Source organism: Entelurus aequoreus, linkage group LG06 (assembly GCF_033978785.1).
Source record: "Entelurus aequoreus isolate RoL-2023_Sb linkage group LG06, RoL_Eaeq_v1.1, whole genome shotgun sequence".
Lineage (NCBI taxonomy): Eukaryota > Metazoa > Chordata > Actinopteri > Syngnathiformes > Syngnathidae > Entelurus > Entelurus aequoreus.
Genome location: NC_084736.1, coordinates 60,934,422 through 60,946,993, shown reverse-complemented (window position 1 = coordinate 60,946,993; position 12,572 = coordinate 60,934,422). Strand labels below are relative to the sequence as shown.

General features: G+C 38.2%; 1 protein-coding gene across 6 annotated transcripts in view; it reads left to right on the top strand.

The window, feature by feature from the left end:
- The window catches only part of pbx3b (pre-B-cell leukemia homeobox 3b), a 150,484-nt gene that overhangs the window by 115,217 nt on the left and 22,695 nt on the right, over positions 1 to 12,572 (top strand). For all 6 annotated transcript variants that reach the window (XM_062051122.1, XM_062051121.1, XM_062051117.1 and 3 more), the window contains exons 3-4: positions 5,440 to 5,681; positions 8,058 to 8,248. In XM_062051122.1, the coding sequence (XP_061907106.1) occupies positions 5,440 to 5,681; positions 8,058 to 8,248 (433 nt within the window). The remainder of the gene's footprint in view (positions 1 to 5,439; positions 5,682 to 8,057; positions 8,249 to 12,572) is intronic.

Below are 12,572 nucleotides of genomic sequence, written 5' to 3'. Positions count from 1 at the left end.
TCTGTTTCCCCTCGCTGTGAACGGCCGCGTTATTACACAAGGTAACTTTGCGGCAATATACGGTGAGAGACAAGTAGGTCTTTATGCCTGGTGATTATTTAGTTGGAATAAAAGCAGTGATTTATGCCCATTTAGTTGAAAAGCCCTGTACGATCCCTCGGATGCAGTTTCCTCGGATACAGAGTGAGTGGAGTAAAAGTGACAACTGGGTTTGGTGTGGAAACGTACGCTGCGCACCAGAGTTATACTTAATGTACCTGAGATGAAAAACGTGCCTTTAGCAGTATAGAGGAAAAGTACAACCTGAATCGAAGAGTGAGTAAATACTGATGTAGGAAACTAAGAGCCTTAGTGGCAGACACATAACCAGCCACTAGAGCAATTCCGAAATACATCAACATTTGAAGTACCGTATTTTTCAGAGTATAAGTCGCTCCGGAGTATAAGACGCACCGGCCTAAAATGCATAATAAAGAAGGAAAAAAACATATATAAGTCGCACTGGAGTATAAGTCGCCTTTTTTGGGGAAATTTATTTCCTAAAACCCAACACCAAGAATAGACATTTGAAAGGCAATTTAAAATAAATAAAGAATAGTGAACAACAGGCTGAATAAGTGTACTTTATATGACGCATAAATAACCAACTGAGAACGTGCCTGGTATGTAAACGTAACATATTATGGTAAGAGTCATTCAAATAACTATAACATATAGAACATGCTATACGTTTACCAAACAATCTGTCACTCCTAATCGCTAAATCTCATGAAATAGTATACGTCTAGTCTCTTACGTGAATGAGCTAAATAATATTATTTGATATTTTACGGTAATGTGTTAATAATTTCACACATACGTCGCTCCTGAGTATAAGTTGCACCCCCGGACAAACTATGAAAAAAACTGCGACTTATAGTCCGAAAAATACGGTATGCGCCATTTTTGTGTGTGAACAACCTGGAACACCCCCACACACTAATGTTGTCCCGATACCAATATTTTGGTACCGTTACCACAATTTTTTTGGTACCTTTCTAAATAAAGGGGACCACAAAACAATTGCATTATTGGCTTTATTTTAACAAAATATCTCAGGGTACATATGTTTCTTATTGCAAGTTTGTCCTTAAATAAAATAGTGAACGTATAGGAAAACTTGTCTTTTATTAGTAAGTAAACAAACAAAGGCTCCTAATTTAGTCTGCTGACGTATGCCGTAACATATTGTGTCATTTTCCATTCTATTATTTTGTCAACATTATAAAGGACAAGTGGTATAAAATTAATTTTTTAATCTACTTGTTCATCTACTGTTAATATCTGCTTATTTTCTCTTTCAACATGTTCTATCTACGCTTCTGTTAAAATGTAATAATCATTTATTCTACTGTTGTTTGATACTTTACATTAGTTTTGGATGATACCACAAATTTGTGTATCAATCCGATACCAAGACGTTACAGGACCATACATTGGTCACATTCAAAGTCTTCATGGAACATATTTCCTGAGTTTATAAACATAATACCAATTAAAAAAAACGAAAGAAATGTTGTGATGCCAAAAAATAGACATAATCATAGTAGTATCGACTAGATACGCTCTTGTACTTGATATAATTACAGTGGATGTCAGGTGTAGATCCACCAATGGCGTTTGTTTACATTTTGACGCCGGTGAGCTACAGTGTGTAGTGAAGCATGTTTAGCCATTCCTCATCCTGCAGGGATGATACTTGTAAGAAACTTACTTTATTTGTCGCCATAGAGGTGAGGATTAGTGATTTAGAAGTAGCTAAAACACTGCCGACTGGGGCTAGACGTTAGCCGCTAGCTAGCTAGCCATGTCTTAAAGTACCTCTTCCTGAGGGCGTTTCAATGTTATAACTTCACCTTTATCTTTAGTTTTTAAGCCAAATGCGTCTGTTCTCCCTTTCCTGTCTACACACTGTGTCTGCTAGTGAGTACTCAGTGATTGTGCGCTACCGAACATGCTTGTCTGCCTCTAAACCAGCAATGGCACGACGTGACGACGACGGGGTTGGGGGATAACATACCGAATTTGATTCATTAGTATCGCGGGACTATACTAATACCAGTATACCTGCCACACACTATGAGATATTTGGGTGTGAGAGTTGTGCAGATGCAGCGTGATGTGGACAATGATTACTGGAGCAGCCGGCATGTTGTCCACATGGTTGGTTTGGCCGTGCAAGCCTGATGGAGCCTTGTCCAGCATCTCAATGTCTCCAACACAAATAGCCACATTCATCCACTCCTTTCACACCATTACACCTCAAAGACTCAAAGCCAGCCAATCCATAAATAGAGGCAAATTTCTCACTGACACTGCAGCTCAGCAATACATCAGAGGAGTGGATACATACGACGTCTCCTGTTTTTGATTACCTTAGAAAAATGTAAAATGTTTCCGTCTCGTGCTGACTTCTCTGAGTGGTGGGCAAGGTCGGTCAGTCAGTCGGTCAACTTAGTCTCTAGTTGCACGCCTACTGGCTGACACAATAGAGCAACTAATCTTCTTATTTAGATTCCAGAGGCTAGCCATGTCTTAATGTCGCTGTAATGAGCTGTTAAACATCTCTGAATTGCGAGAGGGATTATTGAATTGAAAAAAAAAACTCTGGTTTGGAAGAACATTTGAGTGGACACTCAGAGTATTTACTGCCCATAGAGTCACATTTGATTCGGTATATACCCTAATTTCCGATCTATAATTTGTTACGTTTTACCCACATTTTGAATCCTGCTCTTTATAGAATACAGCGGTTAATTTATAGATTTTTACGGGTTCATGAGTTTGTCATGCTGCCCATAAAATTAGCCTCTGTCATGTCTGTGATCATGTTTTGTTTAGTTATGTCCTGTTTGGTTTTTGGACTCTTTTTGGTTCCTGTTTTCACTCCATTGTTTTGTTATCATGACAACCATTAGTGTCACCTGTTTCACGTCTTGGACTCACGCACCTGTCACTATTATTTAAGCCGATAGTTGCCAGGAAGTCAGCCTGGCGACATTACCCTTGACACCCATGCTATCTGCTGTTACCATACCTCATGCTTCATGCCATGCCACAGTAAGTCCTTTTGTTTCATGTCCATAGTTTTTGTTTTCATTAGCCAAGTTTGTAGCTCCGCCTTGTGCGCGCTTTTTGTTCACTCTTTTTGTTAGAATTAAATCATGTCTTTACCTTCACGCCATGTCCGGTCCAATTTCTCTTGCATCTCGGGAAAACAAACCCCCCACAGTCCAAGTCTTGACAGCCTCGCCCAGGGATGTAACTTATTATTAATAGAGATGTCCGATAATGGCTTTTTTGCCGATATCCGATATTCCGATATGGTCCAACTCTTAATTACCGATTCCGATATCAACCAATACCGATATATACAGTCGTGGAATTAACACATTATTATGACTAATTTTGTTGTGATGCCACGCTGGATGCATTAAACAATGTGGCAAGGTTTTCCAAAATAAATCAACTCAAGTTATCGAAAAAAAAATGCCAACATGGCACTGCCATATTTATTATTGAAGTCACAAAGTGCATTATTTTTTTTAACATGCCTCAAAACACCAGCTTGGAATTTAGGACATGCTCTCCCTGAGAGAGCATGAGGAGGTTGAGGTGGGCGGGGTTGAGGGGGCGAGGTGGGGGTGTGGGGGTGTGGGGGGTAGCGGGGGGTGTATATTGTAGCGTCCCGGAAGAGTTAGTGCTGCAAGGGGTTCTGGGTGTTTGTTCTGTTGTGTTTATGTTGTGTTACGGTGCGGATGTTCTCCCGAAATGTGTTTGTCATTCTTGATTGGTTTGGGTTCACAGTGTGGCGCATATTTGTGACAGTGTTAGAGTTGTTTATACGTCCACCCTCAGTGTGACCTGTATGGCTGTTGACCAAGTATGCCTTGCACTCACTTGTGTGTGTGAAAAGCCGTAGATATTATGTGATTGGGCCGGCACGCCCCCATTATTGTTGTCTGGGTGGAAATCGGTGGAAATTCGGGACAATGGTTGCCCCGGGAGATTTTTGGGAGGGGCACTGAAATTCGGGAGTCTCCCGGGAAAATCGGGAGGGTTGGCAAGTATGACTGGGAGACGCAACTGCTCTGTACCTCACCCTACGTCCGTGTACCACTCCGTACAGCGGCGTTTTAAAAAGCCATAAATTGTACTTTTTGAAATCGATACCGATAATTTCCGATACTACATTTTAAAGCATTTATCGGCCGATAATATCGGCAGTCTGTAAATATTTCGTGTTTCAAAGTGTACACCTGTGTGCCCAGTAGGTATAAAAAAATATATATATTTAGGTGCACTCTATAGCCCGAAAATGATGGTGTATTTATGTTTGATTTAATACTGACCCAGATTTTGTGTTTACGATAAAACCAGACATCATAGCTGCATTGCCACTGGTGTGCCTGAATTGTGTCTACTTGGTGATTACAACTCACTGACAATAATAATAATAATAATAATAATAATAATAATAATAATAATAATAATAATAGATTTTATTTGTAAAAAAAAAAAAAAAAAAAGCACTTCACATTGAGTAAACAACCTCAAAGTGCTACGGTGTATTAAAAAAAATACAAATAAAAAGATAATAATAAAAAAAAAAACTACAACAGCCAAATAGCTGGAACTAGTATGCATATATCTAAAAAAAAGGCTTTTTTAAAAAGAAGGGTTTTTAAGCCTTTTTTAAAAGCATCCACAGTCTGTGGTGCCCTCAGGTGGTCAGGGAGAGCATTCCACAGACTGGGAGCGGCTTTGTCCTCAAAGACTGGCTTGTGAGACAGAAAAAAACAGGGTGTGAAGTCATGAGAAAAATTAGTATGGTAAATGTTTCACAAATAATTAATTGGGCGCATATTGTGACAACAAATGCTGCAAAATCAGAGGTGCACATTCAGATCTTCATCGCGAACAAGAGGTTAAATAGACGGTGCACTGCAGAGTTCCTGGCGTTCAATGTCAAAAACAAAGACACTGGAGGTGTAGTTCTCTGTTTAGGATCTTTTCACAAAGTAGGAGTGCCACTTCACCATTGAGCATTTGTCAGTTTATGGATGTTGCTGTCATGTCAAGCTCCCCGTACACAGTGTGCACTGCAGTGAGTAAATAAAAGAACAGGCTTAGACATGGGCGACAGGAACACAGCACAGTCTCAGAAGGCGCTGACTACATACCTGCAGGGAAAACATCCTACTATCGTAGACAATGCAGACTCATTGCTTCTAATTGTTCTCAACACATCAGTCAGGTCTAATCAGGTTGCATTTTGTAAAAATGTTGTTCAGATAATAATGCTCGGTTTTAGTCATTTAGGTGGGTTACCTCTCAGAAATGTCTGTGAAAAGTGTGTTAGTCGTCTGACAGTCCCTTCCTGTGTCCTTTCTGCTGCAGGTCTCAGCATCCGAGGTGCCCAGGAGGAGGACCCACCAGACCCCCAGCTCATGCGTTTAGACAACATGCTGCTGGCAGAGGGCGTGGCAGGACCGGAAAAAGGTGGCGGATCCGCGGCCGCCGCAGCTGCAGCCGCCGCCTCAGGCGGGGCGGCTGACAATTCTATTGAACATTCCGACTACAGAGCTAAGCTCACGCAGATCAGACAGATCTACCACACAGAGCTGGAGAAATACGAACAGGTAAGAAGAGGTTTCTGCTGTAGCCAGTTCCAGATCACCCTAAGCATCAAGATGATGTTATCTGTTGGTGTGGGGTAAAAAAAAAATAATATTCCGAGAACATTCCAACATGATTTGTACTTTCGACTCCAGCGTCCTCTGCAGGGGACATTTATTTGCTGTGTGACTCTTTTGTCATGATTCCGTTTTGCAAAACATAAATGTCCACTGCATAGGACACAGGTTCTCATGAATATACTAAAGACAAAAAATGGTGTTTAGTGCAAATCCTGCTATACGTTGAAAAGGACTAGGGTTGTACGGTATACCGGTAGTAGTGTAGTGCCGCGATAATAATCAATAATTTTCGGTACTATACCGCCTCTAAAAGTACCAGTCCGCCACAAATTGTAAACAAACGCCATTGGTGGATCTACGCCTAACATCCACTGTAATAATACCAAGTACAGTAGCGTATGTAGTCGATAATACTATGATTACGTCAATATTTTTTTGGCATCACAACATCTTCTTTCGTTTTTTTCTAATGTATATTATGTTTATAAACTCAGTAAATATGTCCCTGGACGCACGAGGACTTTGAATATGACCAATGTATGATCCTGTAACTACTTGGTATCGGACTGATACCCAAATTCGCGGTATCATCCAAAACTAATGTAAAGTATCAAACCGCAGAAGAATAAGTGATGGTTACATTTTAACAGAAGTGTAGATAGAACATGTTAAGAGAGAAAGTTAGCATATATTAACAATAAATGAACAAGTTGATTAATAATTAATTTTCTACCACTTGTCCTTAATAATTTTGATAAAATAATAGAATAAAAATGACACCATATGTTACTGCGTACGTCAGCAGCTAAATTAGGAGCCTTTGTTTGCTTACTTAATACTAAAAGACAAGTTGTCTTGTATGTTCACTATTTTATTTAAGGACAAACTTGCAATAAGAAACATAGGTTTAATGTACCCTAAGATTTTTTGTTAAAATAAAGCCAACAATGCAATTTTTTGTGGTCCCCTTTAATTAGAAAAGTACCGAAAAGTATCAAAATAATTTTGGTATCGGGACGACACTACTAAGAACACGTTTTTCAGTCTGTTATTTATCTTTAATTTCCTCTGAACCACCGATGTTTATTTATTAACTGTTCAATCCTTTTGGGGTAATTAATCTTTAATTATCTTCAAAACCAAACAGGACTAAAACGTGCTTAAGTTTTTGAAGTGTGCAAAAACATTTTGTAAATTTTTTTGCTTTAGTTCTAAAGAAAAATGTTAAACATGTAATTTTTGGGGGATTTACCCTAAGTTTTACTATTTTGAAGGCCTTTCATTCAGTTAATGTTACAGGTTTAGATTAGTAAAATAACTAATGGTATGCTAATTTATACTAATTGAAAACAGTGACATTATTTTTTTAAATGCATTTAAAGGTTTAAAATAAAATGATAAAAAATAATACATGGCTGGCTGACTGGACACAGTTTATCATCTTACAGAACTGTCTAAAGCACCTACATATTAATTGTTCCATTGTAACTTCTAGTTGGTATCATATCCTAATATTATTGCACCCCACGATATATTTACATGACGTACAGTATGCCATATTTACATTTGTTTCCAATTATCCACTTGTGCGCCGTGCTTCACTATTGCATTAATGCTTAGCTCTATGTATTAGCAAGCAACACAAGAGCAGATTTTGCAAGGGGAGCTCACTTTAGAAAAATAATATTAATGTCTCTGTAACTGTAAGTGATTGGTGTCCAGTAAAAGTATGATGCTCTCACCTGCCATTAACCACAGAGGCATTATGGTAAAAAAAAAAAAAAAAAAAGTAACAGTAATTCCTCATCGAGCCAGAGAAGTAAATTAGACTAATTTACTCTCTGTGAGTGCAGGTGGGTTTGCAGGGGCATGCACCACTTTACCTAGAGTGAATGCATCTTTCTTAGGGGTATTTCCAGGTTTTAATTATCTAAATGTAAATACCTAACGAATTTTACTCAGGGTAATGAGCTAAAGTGTGCACTACATAAATGAGTTATTCTAATTAATCATGTATGAACTACTGATTTAACGGAAAGCTGTTTAAATTCCCTCTGCATTAGGGCCAGGCCAAATTGCAAATTGGCATTTATATTCACAGATGACTTCACCTATTATGTCAAAGTAATATATAAACACAGCACTCAGTTGAGGCTTTTAACAAGAAGAGCTTGCGTATAATGAACTTGTTTCTTCATGGAAAATGTGTGCAATTGTGGAGAAACAGTCAAAAGGCTTTCTGCTGTTCTGAAGAGCTCGCTCTTGTGACATTTTACAAAACTGACTCTGGCTGCTTTTGTCTCTGTTTCTACTCGACAGGCATGTAACGAATTCACTACCCATGTGATGAACCTGCTGCGGGAACAGTCTCGCACGCGGCCCATCTCTCCCAAAGAGATTGAGCGCATGGTGGGAATCATCCACCGTAAGTTCAGCTCCATCCAAATGCAACTGAAACAGAGCACCTGTGAGGCTGTCATGATCCTGCGCTCCAGATTCCTTGATGCCAGGTCAGTTTTTCAAGTTTAGGCATTCTCTGTGCCCCATATAGCCAAACTGAGTGGGTTAAGTCCTTTTTACACTATGTTGCAGGTTTTGTTTTGTTTTCTATCTTTGCCGATGTGTTTTCCTGAGACTTTATTAGAAACTCCAACTAAAAGTTATTCACATTACTTTCAAAGTAAACTGTTTTCTGTTGTCACTGCATCACTGCACAAACTTTAAGTTTTTTTTTAAAAACTTAAACAATAGGGGACTTGTTGCACTGAGAATGCTGTGTTTTAGGGTTGGGATATACTGTATATCCTCCATTTCTTACATTGTAGATCAGACCTGGGCAAATTAAGGCCCGGGGGCCACAATGCAGCCCGTTGAGCTTTTCAGTTTGGCCCGCCGGACATTCCCAAATAACTTTTTTAGATGTTTAAGATGGAAAGTGTAGCTCCCATTATGATGTGCAGTGAGGTTTTCTAATGACCGTAAGTCTTCAACTATACTAAGTCTTTCAATGGTTGGAATCTGCTTTTATGGATGATATACCAGTTACTATGGTAATCTAATTAGTTACTATGGTCATCTGATTAGTTACCATGGTAATCTACGTCAGTGGTCCCCAACCACCGGGCCACGGCCCGGTACCGGTCCGCGGACCGATTGGTACCGGGCCGCGCAAAAAATAAAAAAATAAAAAAAAATTATTATTATTATTATTATTTTTTAAAATTAAATCAACATAAAAAACACAATATATACATATGGTGTATGTGCATGTCACTATAGATCAATACAGTCTGCAGGGATACAGTCCGTAAGCACACATGATTATATTTCTTTATGAAAAAAAAAAAAAAAAAAAAAAAAAAATCCCACCCCCCCCCCGGTCCGTGGGACAAATTTTCAAGCGTTGACCGGTCCCCAGCTACAAAAAGGTTGGGGACCACTGATCTACGTCACAGCAGCTCAGACCAGGCACCAAGCAGTGTGGGTGGGAAGCGTTTCCACAGATGCGGAAGGACATTTTCACTACAAAGTTCTAAAGCTTAGTGATATATAGCAGTGGTTCTCAAATAGGGGTACGCATACCCCTGGGGGTATTTGAAGGTATGCCAAGGGGTACGTGGGATTTTTTTTAAATATTCTAAAAATAGCAACAATTCAAAAATCCTTTATAAATATAAATAAAAACCTATCTTTTTTTCCAAATAGTTGAAGAAAGACCACTACAAATGAGCAATATTTTGCACTGCTATACAATTTAATAAATCAGCAACTGATGACATAGTGCTGTATTTTACTTCTTTATCTCTTTTTTTCAACCAAAAATGCTTTGCTCTGATTAGGGGGTACTTGAATTAAAACAATTTTCACAGTGGGTACATCACTGAAAAAAGGTTGAGAACCACTGATACATAGTATAGAATAGACTATAAAGTACTTTGATCCCTGGGGGAAATTCAGCAAATATCAGATATATCAGATTGTAGGTGGGTTTATTTTGTACCCTTCGCGTTCATAATTTCATCCTTTGTTGCATTTTTGTTGCGTTTTCACTCATGTCGATCGAAAGGGGGTGTGACATTCATATTTTGTCAATATTCAGTGTTTTATCGTTCATAGAAAAATGTAAAATTCCATTTCGTTTTTTAAGGCGGTCTGTCATAACGTTTTTAGCATTCAATCAGACATTACCATGAATTGATTTACGTGGACCCCGACTTAAACAAGTTGAAAAACTTATTCGGGTGTTACCATTTAGTGGTCAATTGTACAGAATATGTACTGTACTGTGCAATCTACTAATAAAAGTTTCAATCAATCAATCAATCAAACATTATTGTGAGGTTTTGTATTAGTGTTCCTAAAAATAGATATACCGGCCCCCAGACACATTTTTTTCTCTAAATGTGGCCCCCGAGTCAAAATAATTGCCCAGGCCTGTTGTAGATCATTTCCACAGTTTACCAAACTTTACCGTAGCATATAAACACTCTGTGGCATAAACACTGTGTGGTTGTTTAAGCGGGGAACACATGATTAGGGCGACCGGTCACTTCAATAGCGGAGCATCACTATGTCCTGCAAGTGTTTGTTTGTCCTACTTTGATGGACTGAATTACCTCACGGATACAATTACACTTTGTCATTGCTGAACTTTTATCCAGTGGTTATTCAACATGTCCAGTGTAAAGATCTTAGTCCGGCTTAGCTGCATCATTTAACCAAACTCCAACTAAATTCTTGTCAAAATGTTTTTTTTTCTGGCAGTCTGAGCAATGCTGCAATGACTGACTTTAAGATAACCATGATGCATTTTTCACACCTCAATCAATCAATCAAACTATATGTATAAAGCACTTTTCATACATATAAGAAATGCAAAACAAAGTGCTTGATATACTTGAAAACAATACCCCGGTGACCCACATCCCCCATCATCTCACACACACACACACACACACACACACACACACACACACACACACACACACACACACACACACACACACACACACACACACACACACACACACACACACACACACACACACACAAACAAATGAATGCATGGCTGAGTACGGAGGAACCAAGTGAGTTAACACTATCTCAGGAGCCATCTGCACCAGGAGGTCACCAGACCACGGCCACCAGGGCGCTGACACAAAGCGCCCCCCACAGTCATGGCCGATAACCCCTGATGCAGATGGCTCCCTCTGAGGAACGCTGCAAAGTAAAAATAATAAAATATGAAAAATAGTTTAAAAAAAACATGAGTGAGAATAAAAGGTAAAATACAATAAAACATCTGAGGATAAAAAAAAAAAATAATACACGGTAAATATGTAATAAATAGAACTAAATACAATATTGCACATCTAATAAGATTAAAAGTAAAGAATGTATAACTTCAATAAAATTAATATGTTTTAGGTAAAAGTCAAATCAAAAGATACAATTGGATAAAATTGCTATGGTATGAAAAGGGGTAGGATTAAAAAAGCTCTGCTTCTTCCTACTCCTTTTCGGACGTGCTGTAATGAAACAACTGGAAATATGTGATGCATTAAATTGCATTATGCATGTTCGAAATAAACTGAAACTGAACTGAATTGAAAAGGGTGCGTAAGCCTGGTCCTAAAAACATGAACGTTCTCTGCAGCCCTGTGGTCCTCCAACAAGCTGTTCCATAGACAGGGGCCATAATAGTGGAAAGATGCCATTCCCGTGACTTTGTGAACTGACTTTTTGAATAATTAGGAGATGAGAGCCGAGGATCTCAGGGTTCACGGGGGTTCATATTGTAAAAGCAAATCTAAAAGATAGGAAGGCCCAATACCATAAACACATTTATAAACCATAAGAAGAACCTTAAAATGTATCCTTAAACACAGAGATGCAGAGATTTTAAAATGAGGGCCCGCTTTCTGGTCTTCGTCAGAATGTGGGCAGATGAATTTTGGAGTAGTTGTAAAGGTGAAATAACCTTTTTAGGAAGCAGGGCGTTACAATAATCTATACCAGTGGTTCTCAACCTTTTTTCAGTGGTGTACCCCCTGTAAACATTTTTTTAATTCAAGTACCCCCTAATCAGAGCAAAGCATTTTTGGTTGAAAAAAAGAGATAAAGAAGTAAAATACAGCACTATTTCATCAGTTTCTTATTTATTAAATTGTATAACAGTGCAAAATATTGCTCCTTTGTAGTGGTCTTTCTTGAACTATTTGGAAAAAAAAAGATATAAAAATAACTAAAAACTTAATAAAAAATAAATAAAATAAACAAGTGATTCAATTATAAATAAAGATTTCTACACATAGAAGTAATCATCAACTTAAAGTGCCCTCTTTGAGGATTGTAATAGAGATCCATCTGGATTCATGAACTTAATTCTAAACATTTCTTTACAAAAAAATAAATCTTTAACATCAATATTTATGGAACATGTCCACAAAAAATCTAGCTGTCAACACTGAATATTGCATTGTTGCATTTCTTTTCACAGTTATTTTTGACAGACATTTTAGTGAGAAACCTGAGCTTGTGCTTCACTGAGTTTATGAACTTACATTCATATTTGGTTGAAGTATTATTCAATAAATATATTTATAAAGCATTTTTGAATTGTTGCTATTTTTAGAATATTTTAAAAAATACCCCTTGGCATACCTTCAAGTACCCCCAGGGGTACGCATACCCCCATTTGAGAACCACTGATCTATACGACTCGTAATTGTGTTTACGTGTTGCCCTGAGAGAGAATTGGGCGAACTCTGGCTACATTCTTAAGATGATAAAAACTAGTTGTTCTTATATTTTTGTATACGGTATAAAACTAAG